Here is a 27,677-nt window from a genome sequence, read left to right on the forward strand (position 1 = left end):
CCACAGCAGCTTACAACAATATAAAAACATAAAACCAGACAACAACAATTTTTATTTGTATCCCACCCTTCCCGGCTAACATCATATAAATAAGATGATATGCATAACACAAGCGATCAATCAATTAAGATACATCCCACAATTAATTCAAACAATTAAAATTAAAACTAAAACTGGACAAGTGGCAATTTTCAAGTTAAAATTGGAAGACCAGCTGTTACCACTATCTTATAAAGGACCTGTGAGTGGGCTAGGAGGCCTCTTTAATGCTTGTTCTTATACAGAAAGAAAAGAATCAGACTGAACCCCGACCAAAGGCCTGGCGGAACAGCTCCGTCTTGCAGGCTCTCCGGAAAGATGTCAAATCTTTCAGGGCCCTGGTCTCTTGTGAGAGAGCGTTCCATCAGGCCGGGGCCACGGCTGAAAAGGCCCTGGCTCTGGTTGAGGCCAGTCTGATCTCCCTGGGGCCCGGAATCTTTAGGGTATTTTTATTTGCAGATTGTAAGGTCCTTTGTGGGACATACCAGGAGAGGCGGTCCCATAGGTACGAGGGTCCTAGGCGGTATACAATAACAGAAAGTTAAAAACTAGTTAAAAACAGAAAGAAATTAAAAACAAACATTGATAGACCATTGTGGGGGACTGTACTCTTAATTGCTTGCATAGGCTAGGCAGAATAGAAAAGTTTTCAGCAGGTGTTTAAAAGTTGGCACAGAAGTCACCCACTGAATCTCTAGTGGCAGTGTGTTCCGATGGCACTAAAGGCTGAATTTCTCATTGTTGTCAAACAAGCCTCACCAACGTGGGGAACAACCAAAGACACTCCTGCAGATTATCTCAGTGACTGAACTGGGATATAACGATCCCTGCAGTATTCTGTTCAGGGCTTTGTAAAAACCAATACAATAACCTAAAACCTGGCTTGGTAGCAGGCGGGCAGCCAGACAGTGCAGCTGTTTTAACAATGGTGTCACATGTTCCTGACCAGAAGCTCCCATCAGCAATCTGGCTGCAGCATTCTGCACCAGCTGGTTCTTCCAAACAAGACCCAAGGGCAGCCCCACATAGAGGCCATTACGGTAATCTAGCCTTGAGGTGACAAATGCATGGACTTCCGTGGTCAGGCTATCCCTGCCCAAGAATGGCCATAGTTGCTGAACCAGACGAAGCTGGTAAAAGGTAAAGTTAGTAAAGGTAAAGGGACCCATGACCATTAGGTCCAGTTGTGACTGACTCTGGGGTTGCGTGCTCATCTCACTCTATAGGCCAAGGGAGCCGGCGTTTATTTGCAGACAACTTCCAAGTCATGTGGCCAGCATGACTAAGCCGCTTCTGGCGAACCAGAGCAGTACACGGAAACAACGCTTACCTTCCAGCCGGAGCCTTACCTATTTATCTACTTGCACTTTGACGTGCTTTCGAACTGCTAGGTGGGCAGGAGCAGGGACCAAGTAATTTGAGCTCACCCCGTCTTGGGGATTCGAACCGCCAACCTTCTTATCGGCAAGTCCTAGGCTCTGTGGTTTAACCCACAGCGCCACCCACGTCCCTAAAGGTAAAGTTAGCTCCTCTTTAAAAAGGAACTTTCCAAGCTCAGTTTAAAGGTGTGGTGATCCACTTCCAACTGCACAAACTTGAATTTCAGGTCTGTGGCTGAATCCCTCCTGCAAAATAATGATAGTCTCTAGAGGCAGCCAAAGATGTCTTCGCCTCCTCTCTCGTTGAGGGTTTGCGTGGCATTTCTCATCCCAACAGGGCAATTTTGCTCTCCATGTGCACCTTCCATCCAAACTGATGTTGCATCAGGTAAGTAGGAGTTACTGACAAAATAGAGGCAGTAGATCACCTCTTGCTGCAATGGCAAGACAGCTGTGAGAGACAGCATGTGCTGTCTGCAAGGTTTTGCGGGGAAGATGTAACAGAACAGTTTGATATTCTCCACCTATCAGGGCTCCAGGCAAATCACCCTTATCGCCTTGAGGACTGGCCTCTTCCCAGGCAAAATGCAATACCTCACATGTGGGCAGAACTCCCAGGCCTAAGGTGGGTGGGGAATATTCCTACACCAGACTTACTCTGTGGTTTCTGTTATGCAATCTTTTTTAAAACAGTCTTTGCCAATTTGATGCCCTCCAATTGCTTTGGCTGGGGCTGTAGTCCCAAACATCTGGAACGCTGCTTTAAATGGTTTCCATTTACCACCCACCATATAAAAACTTCCAGGGTTTTTAATAAATAAATAAAGACAAACCCAGCAAAAGCACTGTCAAGGGCAGCCCCACAAACAGTGGCAGCAGAAGTCAGTTCAGACTTCGTGAAAGCTTACATGCCTTTCAGGTGCTGCAGAGTTTTGGGCTGGTGTTTTAAATATTTTTTCCTTTTTATCGATGTCCTGTATCAGCCATTGATTTTATCCACACCCACTTTGAGCAAGCTACAAACCTGCCAAAAATGGAAAAATTGAGGTGACCAGAAAAAAAAAAACCAAGTTAATTTTTACAGTATGTGGTGTGATTTTATTACAGATACATATAAAACAACACATGGATGAGAAATACTGACAGCATATACTGCAAAATCGAGCACATAAGCAGGCACGACTCATTGGCTCACTTCTGTTATTCTATGTTTCCCAAGTTGATTCATTGCCGAATCTATTTAATTGATTTATTTATTTCAATCATTATGTACTGTAAAATAATATTTATCCCCCGTTTTGTGAGTCTTGCCACGTTTTATGACTTATAGAAATGACATGAATTGTTTTGTGGCTGCTTTGTTACCGATTCTGAGGGAGGAAATAAAAATAAAAATTATTTTAGAAAACCTGCCAAACCACCCTGTCGGATGATGGCGTACAAATGCACAACAGCTCATGCATAATCGCACGCCACCAGCGCGCAGTGACACTGGGCGCAGCCGCGCGGAAAGTCAGAAGAGGAGCCGCCAGCGACCGGCGCAGTCTACCCGGCTGCTGCGACGTGGGAGCTCGGACCCGGTCCTGAGTGGGCAGGCGGGCAGGCGAGCTCCACCCCAGCGAGAGGCGCGCTCCGCCCTCGCCTCGCCCCTTGCGAAGGGAGACGGGGAGAAGGTGCTTCTGCGGGCGCCGCCGCGCACTCGGAACCGGAGCAGGCGGCTCGGCTTGGCGATGAAGCGGCGCGCCCAGGAGGCGCCTTCGGGGGCGCAGGGCAAGGGGATCGCCGCCTCTTCCAACCTGGGTCAGGCCGCGTCCACAGCAAGGGCCCCCCGGCAACCTGCCGGGTAAGTCAGGGACCTGGTGCGCCTCTCCGTCGCGGGAGGCAGAGGTTGCTAGAGTTGGGATTTCTTCATTGCAGTGGGTTGGGCTGGATGGCCTTTGGGGGTCCCTTGCAAGGCTACCATGCCAGGATTCTCGGTCGCCCCGCTTTGCGCGCTCCGGACACCTGCGCCTCTCCACCCGGCGAGGCTCTGAGCGCTCCCCGCCTCCATCCGCCATCCCATCCGCTCGCTTCCTCGCTCTCTTGCTGCCGGTTTTCATCACGCGCTGGCGAGGAGAAGGGGTTTGCTTTTATTTCAGGCTCAGACAAAAAAAAAAAAAGGTCACATGCATTTTGAGCATCCTTTGTTTTCAAGAGAGGCTGGAATTGGGAACGGAGCGCGCGCGCGCGATGACCTGAAACGGGGTGTTTTGGAACGAGGAGTTTGGCGAGGCTTGCAAACGGGAGAGAGGAAAGATGGCGGGATTCAGCACCGGCCAAAAGGAATTTGCTTGTCACATTTCTATCCCCCCCCCCTTTTCCTCGTTTAGTCCCCGTTTTGTCTTTCGAACAACCCTGCAGGATAGGCTAGGCTGAGAATGAGCTTCAGGGCAGAGTGTTCTAGCCGGTCAGGGATGTTGGGAGCAGTTGTCTAGCAACATCTTGGAAGCGCCAGGTTAGGGGAAAGTGCTTTAGGGAGTAAAGTTGCCTTGATTGCAGTGGGAATTGCATCAGAGTAAGCATGCATGTGATCAAGTTTTTTAATAGCTTTCAGGATGGGTGCCAGTGATTCAAGCTTTCCAAACCAGGACATTCCATGGATGATGGACTCAAGGGCATCCTGATCGAATTTGCAGATGACACCAAACTAGGAGGGGTGGCTAACACCCCAGAGGACAGGATCACACTTCAAAACGACCTTGACAGATTAGAGAACTGGGCCAAAACAAACAAGATGAATTTTAACAGGGAGAAATGTAAAGTATTGCACTTGGGCAAAAAAAATGAGAGGCACAAATACAAGATGGGTGACACCTGGCTTGAGAGCAGTACATGTGAAAAGGATCTAGGAGTCTTGGTTGACCACAAACTTGACATGAGCCAACAGTGTGACGCGGCAGCTAAAAAAGCCAATGCAATTCTGGGCTGCATCAATAGGAGTATAGCATCTAGATCAAGGGAAGTAATAGTGCCACTGTATTCTGCTCTGGTCAGACCTCACCTGGAGTACTGTGTCCAGTTCTGGGCACCACAGTTCAAGAAGGACACTGACAAACTGGAACGTGTCCAGAGGAGGGCAACCAAAATGGTCAAAGGCCTGGAAACGATGCCTTATGAGGAACGGCTAAGGGAGCTGGGCATGTTTAGCCTGGAGAAGAGGAGGTTAAGGGGTGATATGATAGCCATGTTCAAATATATAAAAGGATGTCACATAGAGGAGGGAGAAAGGTTGTTTTCTGCTGCTCCAGAGAAGCGGACACGGAGCAATGGATCCAAACTACAAGAAAGAAGTTTCCACCTAAACATTAGGAAGAACTTCCTGACAGTAAGAGCTGTTCGGCAGCGGAATTTGCTGCCAAGGAGTGTGGTGGAGTCTCGTACTTTGGAGGTCTTTAAGCAGAGGCTTGACAACCATATGTCAGGAGTGCTCTGATGGTGTTTCCTGCTTGGCAGGGGGTTGGACTCGATGGCCCTTGTGGTCTCTTCCAACTCTATGATTCTATGATTCCCGGAGCAAATTCAATGTTCCAGTTTGTTTGCTTATGATTTAGGTAAAGGTAAAGGGACCCCTGACCATTAGGTCCAGTCGCAGACGACTCTGGGGTTGTGGCGCTCATCTCGCTTCATTGGCCGAGGGAGTCGGCGTACAGCTTCTGGGTCATGTGGCCAGCATGACTAAGCCGCTTCTGGTGAATCAGAGCAGCGCATGGAAACGCCGTTTACCTTCCTGCCAGAGTGGTACCTATTTATCTACTTGCACTTTGACTTGCTTGACGTGCTTTCGAACTGCTAGGTTGACAGAAGCTGAGACTGAGCAACAGGAGCTCACCCCGTCGCGGGGATTCGAACTGCCGACCTGCTGATCGGCAAGTCCTAGGCTCTGTGGTTTAACCCACAGCCCGTGTCCCATGATTTACTTATTGCATAATAATAATAATACAGTAATAATATTTATAGTCCACCCTTTTCTCCAATGAGTACATCATTCTCCCCTTCCTTCATTAACCCCCACAACAACCCTGTGAGGTCGGTCAGGCTGAGTGTGATCAACTGAGTGTGAGCCCACTGAGCTTCATGGCCGAGGGGGGCGGGATTTGAACCCTGGCCTCTCCCAGGTTCTAGACTGGCGCTCTAACCACTGCACCACCCTCCGTTCCCTGTTGAATGAGCGGCCTGTTTTTGGAGACATCCCTGCCTTCTGCAGGACTCGAGCGAGTTCCGTAGTTTAACTGTGCTGCGTGAAGGACAACATTATGTTATCTCTCCTCAATCTTCCAGCGCTGTTTTGTTTGATGTCCACGAGTTGCTGGCATTACAAGCGAGAGAGAAAAGCTGTGCTTTTGTCACAGTTCATTCTCCTCCTCTGCAATCCTTGTCACAGCAAGCATTTAATGCTAAGGTAGTGTTTGGGGAACTTATTTGCACCCTGGATTTAACCAGAGCTGTCATTTCCTCAGGGTGGCAGCGCAGTGGGTGTGAATTGTTGCACACTAGGAAATTTGCAGTGCTGTTTCTGGAGCCAGCCAGTTAGCCATGGGTGAGTGGGACGAATGTTGTTGGTCCCATCCTGTCCCTCCCCATCCCACTGATGGGATCCTGTCCAAGCCTGGAAGTGCAATGCTCCTTGCTTAAGCGCCGCTGCTCTTGCAAAAGCTCAGAGGCCAAAAAATGGGGGTGAGACAGAACTTTGGGCTTCAGGGTCTTTTGTCTGGGGTCTTTGCCCCACACTCTCCCTCCTTGACCCTCTTAACTGAGGCCATGTCTCTGGAAGTAGGCAGAGGCCAAAATCCTCTGGTCTGCCATCTGCAAGAGCTGCAAGGAGTGCTGTTTCAGGATAAGACCTTCTGCTCCTTCCCCCTTTAAAAACACACACACACACATCAAAACCCCTTTTCCCCTTTGATTCCAAAATGTCTAGACATCTTGCAAAAGCCCATTGCTTGCAAGATCCCAGCAACCCATCCTCTATATTGGCTCCACCAGTGTGGGGCAGTGGTCAGAGTGTCTGACTAGGGCCCAGAAGACCCAGGTTCGAATCTCCACCCGGCCATGGAGCTCTCCCTGGGTGACTTTTGGCCATTTGCTGCCTTCTCTCTGCCTGACGTACCTCACAGGGCTGTTGTGGGGATTAAGTGAGGGGGGCATATGTGGGATATAATAGATTAACAGCAACAACTATTTAAAATTAGCACATGCCTACTTGTTGCCTGGGTTTTAGCAATGGTACCTTGCAATGCCCGCTCCTCCTTCCTCTTTGCCCCCTGCTACTCTGGAGATTTTACTTTCTTGGGCTCCATGATCACTGTAGATGGTGACAGCAGCCACGAAATTAAAAGACGCCTGCTTCTTGGGAGAACAGCAATGACAAACCGAGACAGCATCTTGCCAACAAAGGTCCATATAGTTAAAGCCATGGTTTTCCCAGTAGTGATGTATGGAAGTGAGAGCTGGACCATCAAGAAGGCTGATCGCTGAAGAATTGATGCTTTTGAATTCTGGTGCTGGAGGAGACTCTGGAGAGTCCCCTGGACTGCAAGAAGATCCAACCTCTCCATTCTGAAGGAAATCAGCCCTGAGTGCTCACTGGAAGGACAGATCCTGAAGCTGAGGCTCCAAGACTTTGGCCACCTCATGAGAAGAGAAGACTCCCTGGAAAAGACCCTGATGTTGGGAAAGATGGAGGGCACAAGGAGAAAGGGATGACAGAGGATGAGATGGTGGGACAGTGTTCTCGAAGCTACCAGCATGAGTTTGACCAAACTGCGGGAGGCAGTGGAAGACAGGAGTGCCTGGCGTGCTCTGGTCCAGGGGGTCACGAAGAGTCGGACACGACTAAACGACTAAACAACAACAACAACTTGTGGCTTAGGCTTCTGCAATGGTACCTTGCATTCCCCTCTCCTCCTTCCTCTTTGCCCCCTGCTACTCTGGGGCTAGGGAATTGAGGGCAATCGTGCCGAGGGCTGGTTTTCAGGGTTAGCTGAGTGCCTCTGGGAATGTGCAGAGTGCATTTATGTTCTTCCATGCCCTCCTGCCTCGCTCCCATTTCTGTCTTCTCTATTTGGCATAGAGGCCTTCTGTTAATATTGGGATATTTTTTGTGAGGGGGGGGCAAGTCAGTTGCATCTACAGGGCACTCTGCACATGCTCTGGGCACCCTCCCCTCCATGTGTGTGTATTTATGTAAAAAAATAAAATCCTGCCCTCGCAGAGTTTGCTATGGTGGCAGAGGGGAGGGAGAACAAAAGGAGGCAACAGAGTCTTGTTCACTTTGCCACAGGTATGAAGTTTACGGCATGTAATGCCTTAAGAGAGAATATTATGAAAATGATATACAGGTGGTACATGACACCAGTCAAGCTTGCAAAAATCTATCATTTGCCCGATAATAAATGTTGGAAATGTAAAGAAACTGAAGGTACATTCTTTCACCTTTGGTGGACGTGCCCAAGGATTAAGGATTTCTGGGAGATGATTTATAATGAAATGAAAAAGGTATTTAAATATACCTTTCTGAAGAAACCAGAGGCCTTTCTCCTGGGCATGGTTGGCCAATTGGTGTTAAAGAAGGATAGAACTTTCTTTATGTATGCTACAACAGCAGCAAGAATACGTATTGCAAAATATTGGAAGACACAAGATTTACCCACTCTGGAAGAATGGCAGATGAAGGTGATGGACTATATGGAACTGGCGGGAATGACTGGCAGAATCCGAGACCAGGGAGAAGAGTTGGTGGAAGAAGATTGGAAGAAATTTAAAGACTATCTACAGAAATACTGCAAAATTAATGAATGTTAGAATGATGTTGGATTGAAGTTAAGTGGTTTTTAGCAGTAACGTTATAAAGGAATATGTAAAAATGGATTGTTAACAGGTGATAATCTAAAGTTATAATAAATTAAGATAAAAGATTAAGATAAAATCAAAGAGGGAAAGGATTTGCTGAATTAACTAATTGAACTGGAATACAAAAAAGGGAGGTGTGAGGAGGTCAGGGAAACAAGCAAATGAAAGATAAGATATGGAAAGACTGATCTGTTTTTAACTGTTTTTACTTTGTATTTTCATTTTCTCTTTTTTTCTCTTTTCTTTCTCTTTTCTCTTATTTTTGTAATAAGACTGTGTGGGAAATAATCTCCCTCCTCCCAGCTTTCCTGCCTCCTTACAAACGCACAGAGCTGGGCTCCACGGCTATTTCTAATGCTGAAATACCTGCCTACAGATAGGCCCAGGTGATAAGCTGTAATTAAAATGATGAGCCTTCATGAGCAACTTTTTTCTGGGCCTGTCAAGAGTCACAGCCCTGATCAGTTTACTATGTAAACTGTGTTGTCTTCTGGTGGCCCAAGGTCACCCCATGAGCTGCGTGGCTGAGTGGGGATTCGAACCCAGGACTGGGCCCTGGAAGTTCTGGCTTTCGAATCTCCCCTCAGCCATGAAGCGCATTGGATGAACTTGAGCCATTCACCTTCTCTCAGCCTAACCTACCTCCCAGGGTTGTTGTGAGGAGAACCACGTACACCGCCTTGATATAAACGTAAGAAACAAACAATCAATAAAACTCTCAGGCCACTCGGATCTGGCCCTCAATTCACACACCAAAGCATTTTCCACTGTAACTAAGTACAGTAAATAAATTCAGCAATGTTTGGGATTCGCTGTGACATTTTGCCGTTTCATTTTCTCGGTTTTTATCCCGCAAAACCCCTTGCTGTTTATTACGACAGCCGGCCTGTAGCTGTTTCAGTAAATCAAAAGGGTGGGAACAGCTGCAGGGATGAGAGAGGAAGACGGGCGCGAGTGACGACACTGGCACTGGGCAATAGGCACTTGCTGCAGCTGACTCTGTTGCAACATGCTGGGAGTGTGCAAGTGCTTTGACAGCTTTTTGGAGTTTGTGGTGTCGCCAATACCTAAGGGTAGGGAGCAAGGGCAACGTGAGTTCTGGGGGTGTTGTTCTCAGGTGTTACTCAACCGAGTTCTGCTTATTTGGAAGCTGACTATTGCAGTTGTGATTTGGTTGCTGCATCACAGCAAGCTGAGTTGCTGCCTCTTGGGTGTGTTTCGATGCTGTAATGGGTTTGAGTTACTCGTGCGTAAACTGCTGCCGTTCTAGGCTTAATTGCCTTGGTTAACCGTTCTGACTGCACAGCCCATCTCAGCGTGGCTGCCTCAGTCGCTAGCAGAATCTGTCTGTGGGCGTTTCTTAAACCTTTTCCAGCATAGAAGCTGTCTGACTCCCAGTCGCCTCCTCCTCTCACTGCGCGGGAGTCTTCTGCGCAGGGAGGGCGTGGGCAGTGGAGGACCTGTGCTCTCCTCACTGATCTCCAGAGAAGAATCCTGGAGCTCTCCCTCCGCTTCCTCCATTTGCCCCCCTTGATCCCTGGTGTTGCGCTGATTTCCTTCCTCCTGTACCGAGCTGCTTCTCCCCCTGGTGCTGGGACCTTCGCCTGCAGAATCTGGGAGCCTCCCCTCCGCCTCTCCCTCTGATGTCAGTTCCCTGACAGATGCCTTGCCAAAGCACCCGCAAAGCAAAATCGCTCATCAGCTGGGTTATGTGTGGGCCCAGACCTTTGCTGAGCCAACTGTTGCATCAGAAGCCAAGAGCATTATCTGCATATCTCTTGTGTAAAAATCTAGCAAGACGGAGGAGGGAGGTGGTTAGCTAACCTAGTCCAACTCTCTACAGTGGAATTGCAGCTAAAGAATTTATTTTGCTTGTTTGTTTATACAAAACTCTTTAGTATTTTGCCTGCCCAGCTTACAACACAAGGCAGCAAACTGCAGAAATAAAAGAAACAATTACACAGGTAATTTAAAATCAAACAACAATGATAACAAAGACAACAACAATAATTTATATGCCGCCCATCTGACTGGGTTGTCCCAGGCCCTCTGGGCAGCTCCCAACAAAACCAGTATAAAACCCCAAACGTAAAAAACTTCCATATAGGGATGTCTTCTAAAAGTCCTATAGTTGTTTATCTATTTGACATCTGTTGTGTGGTCCGTATGCCTGGCCAAATAAAACGGCCACCGGCCTCCTCTTTAGTATCTCGACATTGAGGGCAGACTGAATGTCGCTCTGATGGGAGTTCCACAGGTGAGGTGCCACGACTGAGAAGGCCCCGTCTCGTGTCATTGCTCTCCTGCAGGTGTGGCACTCGAGGGCAGATTTAGGCAGGGCCTTGCAGAGCCAGGCAGAGGCCTGGGCAGACAAATTTGACTAGTAATTATAATTAAATTATAATTATAATTATAATTAAAACTTCTCCGACTTCTTATTCTACTCTTAAAAAAGACGTATGCTTGTGAGAAAGCCACTACTGCTCATAAGCCACTGTTTCTTTAAAACACATGGTTTCCACCAAATTTTATCCTCATTGAGCTATATGTACTCCTCGGGTGTAAGTAATATTCCTGGCCTTGTCAACAAAAATTTAAACAAATGGCCACACCTTCATCAATTTTTCATCATTTAAAAATAAAAAATTGCGATAAGAAAGCCAACACACCAGGGTTCAAATCTCCCTGGTGACCAGGCTTCAAATCTCCCACTCAGCCATGAAGGTCAGTGGGTGACCTTGGTTCATCAGTCACTACATTTCAGCCGAAACTACCTCGCAGGGCTGTTGCTGGGATTAAATGAGGAGGAGGAAAACTTACGTAGGCCGCTTGGAGTTTCTTGGAGGAAGGGTGGGGATAGAAATGCAAAAAAATAAAAATAACATGGAAATAATTATCGCTCTCCTTTCTTTGCTCATTTAAGTCTTTTTACCTCCTTATCTCCCCCCCCCATAATAATATTTATTATTTTCCATACATAGATATAACAAAAGAAAAGGTTGACAGTAATAAAGAAAAAAGAAGAAAACAGGAAAAAGAAAAAGAAAAAAGAATATAAAACATAAAATACAACAAATCAGCACTGCACTAACACTTACTTAATGGAAATCCATCTTCATAAGCATATTATTTGACTTCCTCAAATCTCTTCCATCTGAATTTCTTAGTAATTATATATAGCGGTTCCCAATATCATTATTTCTTTGCCTCCTTATCTTTTAGGGGGCTTCTGGACTGGTTCCAAGCCAGTAAAATCAAGACGCTGATCCTGAATGTATTTATTTTGTATGCCTCCATCCCCTTCATCATCCGCATGTTCCCTTCGCTGCTGAAAAAGTTTGTCTTTCTTAATTTCCGTAAGTATTCTCTTTGCCTATTGCCTGCGTAGGGATCTCTAAACGGGCCACAGCAAAGGTTTCTCCAAAGGCTGGCTGAACTTCTGGAAATCGATTGCTGATCCAGGGTTTGCCTTGCATCGAACTGCAACGTCTTTATCTCAGACTAAGCCGGTTTGCGCTGACAGCTGCCCAGGGGTCAAAATCTCCTGCGTGTCTGTTTCCAAAGGCCTGTCTGAATAGGAAGGTCTTTGGCGGGCCGGGTCATCACTGCAGGAGAGGAAGATTTTAACAGGCTTCGTCTTGGGAGCAAAGGAACATTGGAAGCTGAGTCAGGACATTGCTCCATCTATTATTATTATTATTATTATTATTATTATTATTATTATTATTATTAACAAATTTTATTTATACCCCACCCTCCCCGGCCAGAGCTGGGCTCAGGGCGGCTAACCAGTAAAATTACAACAGAAACATAATGGGGGGCGGGGACAAAAACTCCCCAATTTAAAATACAGGTTAAAATGCAGTTTAAAAAGCAGCCTCATTTTAAAAGTAGCCCATAAATCAAAACCGTAAGGGTCAGACTGAGTCCAGACCAAAGGCCAGGTGGAACAGCTCCGTCTTGCAGGCCCTGCGCAAAGATGTCAAGTCCCACAGGGCCCTAGTGTCTTGTGAGAGAGCGTTCCACCAAGTTGGGGCCAGTACTGAAAAGGCCCTGGCCCTAGTTGAGACCAGTCTAATCACCTTGCGACCTGGGACCTCCAAAGTGTTGTCGTTTGTGGACCTTAAGGTCCTCCGTGGGGCATGCCAGGAGAGGCGGTCCCGTAGGTACGAGGGTCCTAGGCCGCATAGGGCTTTAAAGGTCAAAACCAGCACCTTAAACCTGACCCTGTACTCCACCGGGAGCCAGTGCCGCCCAGGCAGTGCGCATATTCTGCAGCTCTTTGCAAACATGCTGCTGCTGTGTTCTGTCTAGGCTGGAGAAATGGATGGTTTAATCCAGAGGCCGCCTGTCCCTTTTGGGCTTGCGGAAACCTCTGGATTTTTGAGTGAGTGCTATGGATGCGATTCCACTTCTGGCTGCTTCTCTCGCTTCTTCCATGAGCACAGCCAGGATTTTTTAAATTGGGAGACACAATGAGAGATAAAGGAGGTGTTGGTGGAAGTCAATGTCTTGTTGTTGTTTTAGTGTTTATAATATTAACTTGTAAGATATGGATTTGTTTGTTTGTTTTGTTTTGTTTTTGTTTTTTTAGTTTTCGAATGTTGATTTTTGTGTGTTGTGCATTGCTATTTTTTGATATATTTTGTGTTGTTGTGTGGAAAATACTAATAAAATTCATTTATTTTTTAAAAAATTGGGAGATTTCCCCCGCCCCCGCAAGACGACATTACGGGGGAAGGGCGGCAGAACCTCAGTTAATTTAGTATTTTTAACACTTTTCAATACTTCTTGAGCCTGCTAGTAGCCCTCTCCTCCATGAATTTTTCCAATCTGCTTTTAAAGCCATCCAAGTTCGTGGCCGTCTTGTGGGAGGGAGTTCCACAGTGTAACCGTGCCCTGTGGATGAGGAGGTCATTTATTTAATCTGCCCTGAATCTCCCTCTGGATGTCCACAAGTCCTAGTTCTCAGAGAGAGGGAAGAAAACTTTCCTTTGTCCACTTCTACCATGTCACGCGTGGTTTGGTTTTGCTGCCCATTCATTCGAAGTCATAAAGCAGAGACACTCCTCGCCCGCTTATCGTGGCATTGACAAGTGTTGGGGGCGCATGGGGAACGCGAGGTCTTTGCCAGGGAGCAAATTTCCAAAGTGAACTTCTTTTGCAGTTGTTTTTCCCTTTGGGGTGGATTACCAGAAGCCCGAAGTATATCTGAATCACACGAGGAACTTTTATCTCACCTCCGAACCGGGGATCACTATTGGGATTTGGTGAGTAAGCCCCCCCCCCTTGGCCTGGCAGGGGCTGTGTGCTAATCTACATGTCACCCTCCGAGTCTCGCTCCCAATCTGATCTGGGGCTGAGGATGATCCGTAGATAGATAAGATAGATAAACGGCCAACGGCCATGGCAACATAAAACAAGCAATAGCTAAAGGTAAAGGAACCCTTCCGTTAGGTCCAGTCGTGGCCGACTCTGGGGTTGTGGCGCTCATCTCGCTTTATTGGCCAAGGGAGCCGCCGTACAGCTTCCGGGTCATGTGGCCAGAATGACTAAGCCGCTTCTAGCAAACCAGAGCAGTGCACGGAAACACCGTTTACCTTCCCGCCAGAGCGGTACCTATTTATCTACTTGCACTGGTGTGCTTTCGAACTGCTAGGTTGGCAGGAGCAGGGACCGAGCAATGGGAGCTCACCCCGTCGCGGGGATTCGAACTGCCAACCTTCTGATCGGCAAGTCCTAGCCTCTGTGGTTTAACCGACAGAGCCACCCGTGTCCCATAAAACAAGCAATATATACAAATAAAAAGACAGCAATGGGTAAAAAGGACAATCAAATGGCCAAGATTATCGTCTGATCATTTTGATCTGATAACAGAAAGAACAATGTGGCTGCAGGTGGGCGGCCTGGGATGGTAAGTAAGAGTGGGGTGATGATCTCATTCCTCAGATCTTTATAAAGGGGACAGGACAGGAGAACATGAGCCACTGTTTCCAGATTGCACAGGGGCAGAGTCAGTTGGAATCTTTTGGTACCTGCCCTGAAGTATGGCAGAGGGCATCACATCCAATCTGGCCAGTGCAAAGGCACGTCTGTATTTTGGGATAGTTAATTTGTACAAATATGGTGCCAGGGAATCAAACTGAGAAGGGGGGGGGGGGAGAGACATACCAAGGACAGAATTTCTTTATAATGGCCAGATTGTTCTGTTGCTCTAAGTCCTTCAGACGCTGTCCAATTAGCCTTTTTGCTTTAATAAAACCCGTCATGAGAAGCTGATGTGGGTGGAGTCCGCAGGAGAGGAGTTTTTGGTGCACAATTTTAAACCACGCACTTTTATGGGGGTCCTTGTGTCAGTAAGGGCAGTAGACCGGGTGGATCGAAGTTTAGATGGAGCCAATAATTAAGAGTTCTTTGCCAGGACCGAGCTTCTACAGAGGGAAGACTTGAGAATGATCCGTATCTGCAAAGCACCATGCATGCGCTCATCGGCTTTGCTCTCACTTTTGCTTTCTCCTTTCTCTGTGCGCAAATCCGTATTTTTGGCTGATGCGCTCAAGGCTTGCTTTGTGCACTGATCTGGGCAGACGCAACTTGCCTCACTGCTCCCCCTTTCCATCCACAGTGGGGCAGCCCCCACTGCGGTTGAATAGGCCTTTTGCTTCTCTTCTTAGGCACTCCTTGCCTGACAACATGCGGGAGGAGGCTGAGGGGAAGGACCCCAGCTGGTACGAAGAGGCCCTGGCGGACAATAATCCCATCATAATCTATCTCCATGGCAATGGGGGGACCAGGTGAGTTTGAGACTGAAAGGAACAAAGGCAGCGTCCATGCTCCGTTATTCCCCTGCTCAGTTGTTCTTCTCCTGCATGCGTCGTCTGGATGTTGGGACAGAAGGGCTGTAGTTTAGTGCAGGACACCTGCCCTGCAGGCAGAATGGTCCCGGGTTCAAGGCCCAAGGGCATCCCGGTGGCGCCATTCCCCCTCCTGTGGCCGGTGTGAGTCTGAATAGTTTTGCTCATTTAACGACTTAAAAACATAGGCATAGGCAAACTCCGGCCCTCCAGATGTTTGGGACTACAATTCCCATCATCCCTAGCTAACAGGACCAGTGGTCAGGGATGATGGGTACTGTAGTCCCAAACATCTGGAGGCTGGAGTTTGCCTATGCCCTGCTTTAAACCACGTCTTTTAATGGCTGGCTTGTGATCTGTTTATGAGTCATTCTGGAAATAAGCAAGTTGGCAATTTTGATCGCTGGCGACGATGATTAAACACTTGGCTCTCGTCTTTGACCTCTCTTACAGAGCAGCAAGTCACAGAGTTCGTTTTTTAAAGGTAAGTTGTGATGTTCCCTCTTCCCCTTTAAAAATAAGAACATAAGATGAGCCTGCTGGAAGAGGCCAATGGCCCATCGAGTCCCGCCTCCTGTTCTCATAGCAGCGAAGCAGAAGCCCCAATGGGAAGCAGACGAGCAGGATTCGAACACAAGAGCCATCTCCCTTCCTCTGGTTTCCAACAACTGGTGTTTAGAACCATTGCTGCCTCTGACTACAGAGTCAGACCATCCATCGTGGCTAGTAGCTATGACAGCCCTCTTTTCCTCCACAAATTTGTCCAATCCTCTTTCGAAGCTGGCCACCTCTGCCTCCAGTGGCAATGAGTTCCATAGTTTGCACTGCGTGAAGAAGGACTTCCTTTTAGCTTTCTGTTTCTCAAGTTTTGGCTCCTTTGTTCAACAGGCCATGAGTGACAGTGGCTTCCACGTCCTGGCTGTTGACTACCGAGGTAAGTTCCGACGCACAAATAATGCCGGGGTCTTGCGGGACACACGGATGGTGTCTTTTCTCCTGATCCTTCATCTGATGCCTCCCTCCAGGCTACGCAGACTCCACCGGCCACCCCAGCGAAAACGGCTTCACCACGGACATCCTGTTTGTCTACGACTGGGTCAAAGCCCGCAGCCGCAACAGCACAGTCATCTTCTGGGGACACTCGATGGGCACTGGGTAGGTTTTGCGTTCTCAGCCCTCTTTATTGTGGATTCTGTTGGAAACACGCCCAGGAAGGCTGCCAACTTCCCACGTCATTGGGACATCTCTCTGCTGTCCTCTCTGGCCGTAAATCTCCCTCAGTCCAGAGAGACCGGTAATAAGTGACCCCTCTCCTCTGAGAAGAGCACGCTAGTCTTCTAGCTTATCATAACAGAAGAAAGACTCAATTAGTAGTTCTAAACTACTTTATTTACAGTCTTATAATACAGAGACTCCATCACTACATCTGTGCTCTTTGAACACCAGTACAGAACTGCATCGGAACGCAGGTGGTGCTGTGGGTTAAACCACAGAGCCTAGGGCTGGCTGATCAGAAAGTTGGCGGTTCGAATCCCCGCGACGGGGTGAGCTCCCGTTGCTCGGTCCCTGCTGCTGCCCACCTAGCAGTTCGAAAGCACGTCAAAGTGCAAGTAGATAAATAGGTACCGCTGTGGCAGGAAGGTAAGCGGCGTCTCCGTGCGCCGCTCTGGTTCGCCAGAAGTAGCTTAGTCATGCTGGCCGCATGACCCAGAAGTTGTACACCGGCTCCCTCGGCCAGTAAAGCGAGATGAGCGCCGCAACCCCAGAGTCAGCCACGACTGGACCTAATGGTCAGGGGTCCCTTTACCTTTACTTTACAGAACTGCATCACATACAGAAGTGAAACTAACTTCCAACAGTACTCAGACTTCCTGTCTCACGCTCACTCAGACACTCACATCATGTATACAAAACAGAGTATAATAGTACCACTTCCTGGAGCATCTCGGATAGATAAAAATCCTAACATCACACCCTCATTTTTAGGTAACCGTTGCTGCGTAAGCTAGTGCAGCATCAAGTGACTTAAACAAACAGTTGTCATACACATAGTATACCCCTGTTGTACCAGTTCCACTTTTGGAACTACCTGCAACTGGATTGACCAGTTCAAACCTCTGGTTACCTGTCTTCCATGGGACGAGAGCTTTTGCTCCATCTTGGTCTGAGGAAACAGTGTTGACCCTTGCAACCTTCAGGTGTGGTATTGTTTCTCCTGTGGACAAACCTGGTACCTCACTCAAGACCTCAGGGTCTGAAACATGCTTTGAGCTGGGGAGAGGGCTCTTGTGTTCAAATTCTGCTCGCTGGTTTCCCACAGGCAGCTGTGTCCAGGGCGGCTGTCTACCAGCTCTCTCTGGTACGCAGGATGAGACCCTCCCTGCCCACAGACTGTCTCGCCAGAGTGATGCATGCTCTGGTTATCTCCCGCTTGGACTACTGCAATGCGCTCTACGTGGGGCTACCTTTGAAGGTGATCCGGAAACTACAACTAATCTAGAATGCGGTAGTTACTCTGGTGACTGGGGGCAGCCACCGAGACCACATAACACCAGTCTTGAAAGACCTACATTGGCTCCCAGTATGTTTCTGAGCACAATTCAAAGTGTTGGTGCTGACCTTGAAAGCCCTAAAGGGCCTCGGCCCAGTAGACCGGAAGGAACGTCTCCACCCCCATCGTTCACCCTGGACACTGAGGTCCAGGTCCGAGGGCCTTCTGGTGGTTCCCTCCCTGCGAGATGTGAGGTTACAGGAGCCAGGCAGAGGGCCTTCTTGGTGGTGGCCCCCATCCTGTGGAACACCCTCCCATCAGATCTCAAAGAAATAAACTGCTATCTGACATTTAGAAGACATCTGAAGGCAACCCTGTTTAGGGAAGTTTTTATTGACTGATGTTTTAATGTCTTTTTAATCTTTTGTTGGAAGCCGCCCAGAGCGGATGGGGAAACCCAGGGGTATTATTATTATTATTATTATTATTAATAATGGCTGGTCCCCATGAGAACAGGATGTCAGGCTCAATGAGTCATTGGCCTGATCCAGCAGAGATCTTCTGGGCCTGCGATGTGACAATATCCCTCTTTCCTGTTTCCCTGCAGAATTGCTACCAACACTGCTAGGAGGCTGAAAGAAAAAGGTAATTATTAATATCTGTTTGTGGAAGGGTCACGGCCTCACAATCCAAGGGGGCCTGGTTGTGGGTACATTGTTGTTTAGTCGTTTAGTCGTGTCCGACTCTTCATGACCCCCTGGACCAGAGCACGCCAGGCCCTCCTGTCTTCCTCTGCCTCCTGCAGTTTGGTCAAACTCATGCTGGTAGCTTCGAGAACACTGTCCCACCATCTCATCCTCTGCAATCCCCTTCTCCTTGTGCCCTCCATCTTTCCCAACATCAGGGTCTTTTCCAGGGAGTCTTCTCTTCTCATGAGGTGGCCAAAGTCTTGGAGCCTCAACTTCAGGATCTGTCCTTCCAGTGAGCACTCAGGGCTGATTTCCTTCAGAATGGAGAGGTTGGATCTTCTTGCAGTCCATGGGACTCTCAAGAGTCTCCTCCAGCACCAGTAGGTACATAGGAAGCTGCAAAGTGCTGTCCACACTGACTGACAACAGCTCTCCAACATTTTAGACAAGGGAGCCTGTTCCTAAATTCTATTTGGAGGCACCGAGGATCAAACCCGCGACCTTCTGCCGCCAAGGCAGATGCTTTGCCACTGAACTACAGATTAGAGAGAGCCATTTGCGCACGCTTTTGTGTGTAGGAAATGGCCTGTGCTATAGGGTTATTAAACCTTTAAACTAAGCCAGTGTGGTGTAGTGGTTAAGAGCAGTGGACTTGTAATATGGTGAACCGGGTTCGCTTCCCCGCTCCTCCACATGCAGCTGCTGGGTGACCTTGGGCCAGTCACACTTCTCTGAAGTCTCTCAGCCTCACTCACCTCACAGAGTGTTTGTTGTGTGGGAGGAAGGGAAAGGAGAATGTTAGCCGCTTTGAGACTCCTTAAATTAAATGTAAAGGGACCCTGACCATTAGGTCCAGTCGTGGCCGACTCTGGGGTTGCGACGCTCATCTCGCTTTATTGGCAGAGGGAGCCGGCGTACAGCTTCTGGGTCATGTGGCCAGCATGACTAAGCCGCTTCTGGCGAACCAGAGCAGCGCACGGAAACGCCGTTTACCTTCCCGCTGGAGCGGTACCTATTTATCTACTTGCACTTTGACGTGCTTTCGAACTGCTAGGTTGGCAGGAGCAGGGACAGAGCAACGGGAGGTCACCCCGTCGTGGGGATTCGAACCGCCGACCTTCTGATCGGCAAGTCCTAGGCTCTGTGGTTTAACCCACAGCGCCACCTGCGTCCCTTTTGAGACTCCTTAGGGTAGTGTTAAAGTGGGATATCAAATCCAAACTCCTCCTCTTCTTCTTCTTCTTGGAAGTGAGGAGATTGGCTTTTGCATAGGGTGAGCAAATTGGGGTCATGAGCCACAGATTTGGCCCTGAAATCCGTTTCGGTGGACGTGGATTCCTCAAGGGTGTTTCTGAGCATGTTCAAAACGCCTTTCTTTCTCCGGTTTATTCTTACACCTCTCTGTTAACGCATGCATGAAACAACATCTGTTTGCGTATGACGTCAAGAGAGAGGCTGTCGACACAAATGACAGATGCAACTGGGTCCCCCTTACCACTTTCTCCCCTACTTCTGCTGAATCCTCACTCGTGACGCCACTCCTATGCACTTTCCCAATGCCCCTCACTCAAAACTGCCTATAGTTTGCCCCTAGGTCTATAGGGGTTGGAAGAGACTGGGGTGATGAGGAAGCTGAGAAGCCCCGGAAAGATGGTGTTGTAAACAGGGGCCAACCAGAGAATATTGAGAAGCAAAGCAGCTAGTAAGCTTGATCTTTATTGATCTGTTGCAACAGGGTGCTCTCCTCACCTGCAGGAAAGGAGGAACCCAGAAAAATGGCATGCAAGGCCTTATAAAGACTTTTGAAATTGCCACCCTGTAGATGAAGACCACCCCCAGAAACATCATACATACATCACAAAAAAGGCAGTCTAAAACAGAAATTTGAATGTTGTTTTTCTCCTGTCGTTGTTTATCTCCTGTCTGGCAGGTTACTTGACTGGATTGCCTGGGGAGCCTGGCCATTCTTTTGTAATGATAAATACTTAGTTCCTGGGCCATGTCACAGGCTCACACCCTATTCAAACATAGACATACCCTTAAGACAGGATTTGTGAAGGAAAAGACAATGGGAGGTTTCCCACTTTGACCTTGCAGAGAAAACATTTGCTCAGTTTAGGAATCAAAATGGCTTCAGGTCGGTCTTGCTGTGCTGATCTATGTACCTGCGGCTATGAACATTACCATATATCTAAGACCTCAAAATTCCTATCACAGATGGGATGAGAGTGGAACTCGACATGTAATTCCGAGCTGCGATCCTGCATTTGGGGACTAGATTGCAACCCTGCAATGATTTTTTGGGGGGTTGGACTTGATGGCCCTTGTGGTCTCTTCCAACTCTATGATTCTATGATTTTGTGGCGGCAGCAATCAAACAGGGCTCCATTTTGTTGGAATCCGCTTTGCAGTTGTTCTGGAGGGTTAACAGGGCTCCATCTCCACACCCTCCTCAAATTTTGCAAGTTGACTGTTCAAGTCAGCCTGGATTTCTGTATATTTTGTCTCTGTCGGACTGGAATAGCTTGCTGTCCTGGTTCTTCTGGTGGGGAGAAGCTGCCCTTCTCCAGGGATTTGTCCTGGCGTCTCTCCAAGGGCTTTTTGTAGAATTGTAGAATTAAATCGCAGAATCGTAGAGTTGGAAGGGACCACCAAGGATCCAACTCCCCAATAGTACAGGAATCAAAGCTAAGGAATCACTGACAGATGTCAACCCAACCTCTTTTTAAAAACCTCCAAGGAAGGAAAGTCCATCACCTTTTGAGAGAGTCTGTTCCGCTGCTGACAGCGCTTGCCATCCAAAAGTGCTTCTTAAAGTTTAGTAAGAATCTTCTTTCTTGTCATTTGACTCCATTGCTTGAGGTGTGGTCTGACCAAGGCAGAACTGAGCAGGACTAATAATAATAATAATAATAATAATAATAATAATAATAATAATAATAATAATTTTTATTTATACCCCGTGCTCCCCAGCCAAGACTGGGTTCAGGGCGGCTAACACCAGGTATAAAAACAATTGATTGAAATACAACTTAAAAACAAGATTAAAACACAACATTAAAATGCAGCCTCATTTCAGTAGGAACTCAAATCAAAAACTTTTTGGGGGATGAAAATGTCAAGTCTTCACCAAGGCCAAGTATCCAGACTGGTCCTACGTGGGCCAAAAAAAAAAGCCAGGGAAGTCCCCAAGTAGATTATGACTTTCCTTGATCTGGACACTCGACTTGCGTTGATGCAGCCCAGAACTGCGTTTGCTTCCACTTTCATTTTCCAATTCCCACCTCTTCCCCCCGCAGATGGAACCATAGTCGACGCTCTGATTCTGGAGGCTCCTTACACCAACATCCGGGATGCAGCTGCCACCATCCCCGTTACAAAAGTAAGATTTAGTGCTCTTCTTTTGCGACCCTCTTGCTGCCACTGAAACAGCTTGCTGAGCAACTCTGTAAACAGCGGGGTGTGCCAGCTGGCAAGCGGTTTTAATTTCTATTCTGTTTGGCCGGGTTGGGGAACTTCAGCCCTGGGAGCCAAATACGGCCTCTCAGTGTACCTTGAGCAAAAGTCAAATGTAACATGACAAGAGGCATTCTAGGTCCATTGGCCCAGTTCTCACAGTGGCCACCCAGATGCCCCAATGGGAAACACATTAGCAGGATCCGAGCGCAAGGATCCTGCGGGTTCCAGCGAATGGTATTCAGAAGCACTGTTGCCGTTGACCAGAGGATAGCCATTGTGGCTAGTAGCTGTGATAGCCTTCTGCCCCATGAATTTGTCCAATCCTCTTTGAAAGCCCTCCCAAGTTGGTCGGCACCACTGTTGCGTTCTGAGGCCAAAGGACAAGACTGGACCCTGATTAAAATACCGTTTTTTTCGCTCTATAAGTCGCACCAGACCACAAGACGCACCTAGTTTTTGGAGAAGGAAAACAAGAAAAAAAATATTCTGAATCTCAGAATCCAGAACAGCAAGAGGGATCGCTGTGCAGCGAAAGCAGCAATCCCTCTTGCTGTTCTGGCTTCTGGGATAGCTGCGCAGCCTGCATTCACTCCATAAGACGCACACACATTTCCCCTTACTTTTTAGGAGGGAAAAAGTGAGTCTTATAGAGCAAAAAATACGGTAAGACACGAGGCTTTGACCGGCAAGGCTCTCGGAGGAAGTGCGTAAACCACACCCCTAACCAGGCCATTATATTAACAAAAGAATCCTTCACACAGTGCTCGTGAGAACCAATCATATTTCCCTTGAGCATTTCATCAAACCCCATGTGGGAACAAAGTTACACTACAACACTAATTAGCATGCATATATTTTGGGGTGAATAAGTTGAGAACTACAAAGGGGAGCATCTGGCAACCCCAGAGGTGAGAAATATACATGATAAGAAGGGTGGCCAGATGGCCAGAAAGACAGGATCATTATCACCTTCATGTGAGATCTGTTTCCTGGCTCCAAGATTAACATTTTAAGATTAACAATAAGAAAAGCTACATCAAAGAAACTGCCCATAGTCTTAGATAACCCAGGACTCTTGCCTGTCTGTCAGCGTTGTTAAGGGTTTCAGAACTCACAGGGTTAAAGAGTTCTGAGTGACGTCTCACATTCTTGAGGCGTGGTTTCAGACACTTACGGGAGTGGTTTACTCTGAGTGTTTCATTCTCGTACGCTATGCGAGAGGGAAGATGTGCGAGCTTTCGCCGGGTGTGATTTATGATGTTATGCTACCAGATTAAAGGCTGAGAAGATAAGAGAAAGCCTTGTGTGTGTTCTGAACCCACACACTGCAATCGCTTCTAACCGCTGTGATCGCTCTGCTAACCGGCCAAAGAGGCAGAAGGATGTTTGGATCGGCACAGACAGTTTGCAAGCTACGCAACGGAAGAGTGCCGGACTCCATTTTTGACCCTCTTGGCCGCCATATGACTTGTCAGGAAAGAGAAATGGAACAGGGATGCAGAGGTGTGGATTGATCCAGAATCATATCAAAATAGTTGAAACCCAGTCAACACAATGCTTTCATTGCTGACACAGATGGCTTACTCTATATCTGTTACAATTCCTCATAGCAATCCCACCTGATCACTACACACCACTGCCTCCTGCAGCAGTGAGTTCCGCAGTTTAACGATGTGCTGCGCGAAGGAGGGCTTTCTTTTGCCTGTCCTGAGTTGGAGGCAGTGTGCCTGCCTGCAAGTGCCAGTTGCTCCGAATAGTGCTGGAACATCCTGAAATGCGAGACTCCCCTTCGAAAGTGGCGACCTGCCAGCCTCTTAGGAGGCTTCTGTTTACACAGGCCTTCCCATGATCTCTCAATCTGCATCTCGTGTTTTCAATGCTGTGCTGTTTTAATGAGTCTGTCTTATCATGGACATTTATATGCTAGCTTTGTTGCGTGTTTTAATTATGCTGTGTGGTTTTGTTTTGTTTTAATTATTGTGCCTTTGTGCCGTTGGTTTATGTGCTTTGCAAACTGTGTGCGTAAATTAAAAACAAGGATGATCTAAAGGCCTTTTCTGGACCACCAAATGTACCGTATTTTTCGTGCCATAAGACGCACCCAACCATAAGATGCACCTAGTTTTAGAGGAGGAGAACAAGAAAAAAAAAGTTCTCTCCCGCTCTGCTCAGCACCTCTCCAGCAAAGCGGGAGGAGAAATGGAAAGGACTCCCTTTCTCGTCCCGCTTCGCTGAAGGGGCGCTGCGCAGAGAGGGAAAACTGTGCAGCGCCTCTCCAGCGAAGCGAAGCCAGAAGAGCAAGAGGGATCAATCCCTCTTGCTCTCCTGGCTTCAGTGAAAGCTGCGCATCCTGCATTCACTTCATAAGACGCACACACATTTCCCCTTACTTTTTAGGAGGGGAAAAGTGTGTCTTATAGAGCGAAAAATACGGTAATTACTATTGGGGAAAAACCTAAACCAGGGGTTGGCAACCGAAGGCCCATGGGCCACAAGCGGCCCCCGGGGGTCGTTTAACTGGTCCATGAGCCACCCCCGAACTGAGCCACTCTCTCTATGAGTCCCCGTGCGCTGTGCTAACCAGCGCAGCGCAGCGCAGCACAGGGACTCGCTTTTGCGGCACCAGAAATTGCGCCTGTGCAGATGCAGAAAATTGTGGGCGCACACGCGCTCTGGCCCACGGATAATAATAATAATAATAATAATAATAATAATAATAATAATAATATATTTATACCCAGCCCATCTGGCTGGGTCCCCCCAGCCACTCTGGACGGCTTTCAACAAAACACTAAAATACAATAACCTATTAAACATTAAAAGCTTCCCTAAACAGGGCTGCCTTTCGATGTCTTCTAAAAGTTTGGTAGTTGTTCTTCTCTTTGACATCTGGTGGGAGGGCGTTCCACAGGATGGGCGCCACCACCGAGAAGGCCCTCTGCCTGGTTCCCTGTAACTTGGCTTCTCGCAGTGAGGGAACCACCAGAAGGCCCTCGGCGCTGGACCTCAGTGTCCGGGCAGAACGATGGGGGTGGAGACGCTCCTTCAGGTATCCTGGACCGAGGCCGTTTAGGCCTTTAAAGGTCAGCACCAAGACTTTGAATTGTGCTTGGAAACGTACTGGGAGCCAGTGTAGGTCTTTCAAGACGGTGTTATATGGTCTCGGCGGCCGCTCCCAGTCCCCAGTCTAGCTGCCGCGTTCTGGATTAGTTGTAGTTTCCGAGTCACCTTCAAAGGTAGCCCCACGTAGAGCACATTGCAGTAGTCCAAGCGGGAGATAACCAGAACATGCACCACTCTGGCGAGACAGTCCATGGGCAGGTAGGGTCTCAGCCTACGTACCAGGTGGAGTTGGTAGACAGCTGCCCTGGATACAGACAGCTGTGAGTCCAGAATGACTCCCAGTCTGCGCACCTGGTCCTTCAGGGGCACAGTTACCCCATTCAGAACCAGGGAGTCCTCCACACCTGCCCGCCTCCTGTCCCCCAAAAGCAGTACTTCTGTCTTGTCAGGATTCAATCTCAATCTGTTAGCTGCCATCCATCCACAGAGGGATCTCCGCTGGAGTGAACCGGCCCAGGCGAGGTAAACCTTGCTGACCCCTGACATAAATCCTCAGCCAGAAAGTATGTTATATTTGGAACGTGGACTCCTCTTGCCACTGATATTGCAACAATACAGACCCACCCTGCTTTGCACACGTTTGCTTTGCTGACACATTTACTGGGGCAATTGCACAAAGGAAATTGCATCCATGGAAAATGTCCACCTTTTTTCAGGCTCTCTGTTCCGCTGCGACTTCTTCTAACGAGTCACCTGCCCTTTCTTGAAACAGATCTACCGCAAGTTTCCTGGCTTTGACTATCTGATCTTAGACACGATGGCTCTCGCGGGGATGATCTTCCCAAACGACAAAAAGTGAGTCCGAAAGGTGCCACGGTGGCAGCGAGGGGGTTCTGTCTGGGGCACCTGCAGAATCCTGTGTACACTTGAGCAAAACTGGTGTCCTCTTATTTTGTTTTGTTTCATAAAAGGCATGCATCGCTTAACAGTAAAAACAAAGCAAAACCCTTACAACGGTTTACAAAGAGAATATTATCGTTATTATTAACATTTATATACCACCTCTATTTGGGAAAATTAATCCTGCGTCCAGTCAGGCTTCCCCTGTGCGGCTCTGATCGGGAACTGACCTGGCAGGAAGAGCAGAGTAGCAGCGGTCCTGCGTCCGTGTGAGATGAGGGATAAATCACGTCAGGAGACAGTTCGGTTCGTATCTCTAGAAGCGTTTATTTACAAGCAGTAAATCCATCAGAAACCTCTGACATTCTCTGTGCTCCAAAGCACACACGCAGCCTCTGAGCCGAGCTGCGTCTTAGGCAGAAGCGAAAGCGAGTCTGAACAGCGACACAGACTCTGACGCACTCCTCTGCGACAAACTCCTCCCAGATACAGGACACCACGGAGTTTTAACCCTGTCAGTTCCAAACTCCACACCCCCTCTTGTCCTGCATCTGGGGACAACAGCCAACAATGCTTTCCCCATACACAGACCCTCACAGAACTCCTCGTGCTTCTGGAAGGTTAATGGTTTTGTGAAACCATCAGCGAGGTTCTTGGTTGAGGGACAGTATTTCAGAGCAACTAGCCCCTCATGAACGCTCTGACATACATTCCGGAAACGTATGTCCAAATGTTTGGTCCTCGCCTGAAATGCCCCGTCTCGGCCAATTTGAGGCCTCCTCCCAGATACAGGACACCACGGAGTTTTAACCCTGTCAGTTCCAAACTCCACACTCTATCCTCCAAGGATCTCAAGTCGGTGCACGTGGTTCTCTTCCTTCTCATTTCATCCTCCCAACAAACTTGTGAGGCAAGTTAGGCTAAGAGATGGTGGCTGGCCCAAGGTCACCCAGGGAGCTGTCCTGGCTGAGTGGAGATTCGAACCCCACTTTAACCATTAGGCACACTGGCTGTTGATATAAACAAAAATTGCCCTTTTCCCTTTATGGGGTATCCAAGAGCCCGTATAGAGTCCTTACATAGGTTCCCTATTGGTAGGAGAAAATAACAGAGGCCAACCAAAGAATATTGAGAAGCAAAGCAGCTAGTAAGCTTGATCTTTATTGATCTGTTGCAACAGGGTGATCCCCTCACACGCAGGAGAGAGGAGGAACCCAGAAAAATGGCGTTCAATGCCTTATAAAGACTTGAAATTCGCATCCTGTAGATTAGGACCACCCCCAGAAACATCATACCTACATCACAGAAAAGGCGGTCTAAAACAGAAATTTGAATGTTGTTTTTCTCCTGTCCTTGTTTATCTCCTGTCTGGCAGGTTCCTTGATTGGATTGCCTGGGGAGCCTGGCCAGTCTTTTGTAATGATAAATACTTAGTTCCTGGGCCAGGTCACAGGCTCACACCCTATTCATATCTTAAATGTGCCCTTAAGACAGGATTTGTGAGGAAAGAGAGAATGGGAGGTTTCCCACTTTGACATTGCAGAGAAAACATTTGGTCAGTTTGGGAATCAAAATGGTTTCAGTTTGGTCTTCCTGTGCTGATCTATGTATGTGCTTGGTTGGTACACTTATGAACATTACCATATATCTAAGACCATAAAATTCCTATCACAATGTTCAGTGGAAACAACTCTTTAAAACATTTGAAAGAGAAACTCGGCAATAAATATAGAAAAAAGATTAAGATATCCATCAACATTCCACATTATGGAGTACTGTATTTTTCGCTCCATAAGACACACTTTTTTCCACCTAAAAAGTAAGGGGAAATGTCTGTGCGTCTTATGGAGCGAATGTGTGGTCAGTCGCTGGCTCCCTTTCCCAGGCCTCCATTGTTGAATGTTCTGCAGACGGA

General features: G+C 47.8%; 1 protein-coding gene across 1 annotated transcript in view; it reads left to right on the forward strand.

The window, feature by feature from the left end:
• The first annotated feature begins 3,066 nt into the window (after window positions 1-3,066).
• The window catches only part of ABHD12B (abhydrolase domain containing 12B), a 33,031-nt gene continuing 8,420 nt past the window's right edge, over window positions 3,067-27,677 (forward strand). Inside the window, exons 1-10 of the mRNA XM_083515820.1 lie at window positions 3,067-3,261; window positions 11,529-11,662; window positions 13,474-13,576; window positions 14,981-15,100; window positions 15,614-15,644; window positions 16,049-16,094; window positions 16,186-16,315; window positions 18,259-18,296; window positions 21,640-21,722; window positions 25,635-25,717. Of these exons, the coding sequence (XP_083371946.1) occupies window positions 3,149-3,261; window positions 11,529-11,662; window positions 13,474-13,576; window positions 14,981-15,100; window positions 15,614-15,644; window positions 16,049-16,094; window positions 16,186-16,315; window positions 18,259-18,296; window positions 21,640-21,722; window positions 25,635-25,717 (881 nt within the window). The 5' untranslated portion in view covers window positions 3,067-3,148. The remainder of the gene's footprint in view (window positions 3,262-11,528; window positions 11,663-13,473; window positions 13,577-14,980; window positions 15,101-15,613; window positions 15,645-16,048; window positions 16,095-16,185; window positions 16,316-18,258; window positions 18,297-21,639; window positions 21,723-25,634; window positions 25,718-27,677) is intronic.

Source organism: Podarcis liolepis (assembly GCF_965112155.1).
Source record: "Podarcis liolepis genome assembly, chromosome: 1".
Classification (NCBI taxonomy): domain Eukaryota; kingdom Metazoa; phylum Chordata; class Lepidosauria; order Squamata; family Lacertidae; genus Podarcis; species Podarcis liolepis.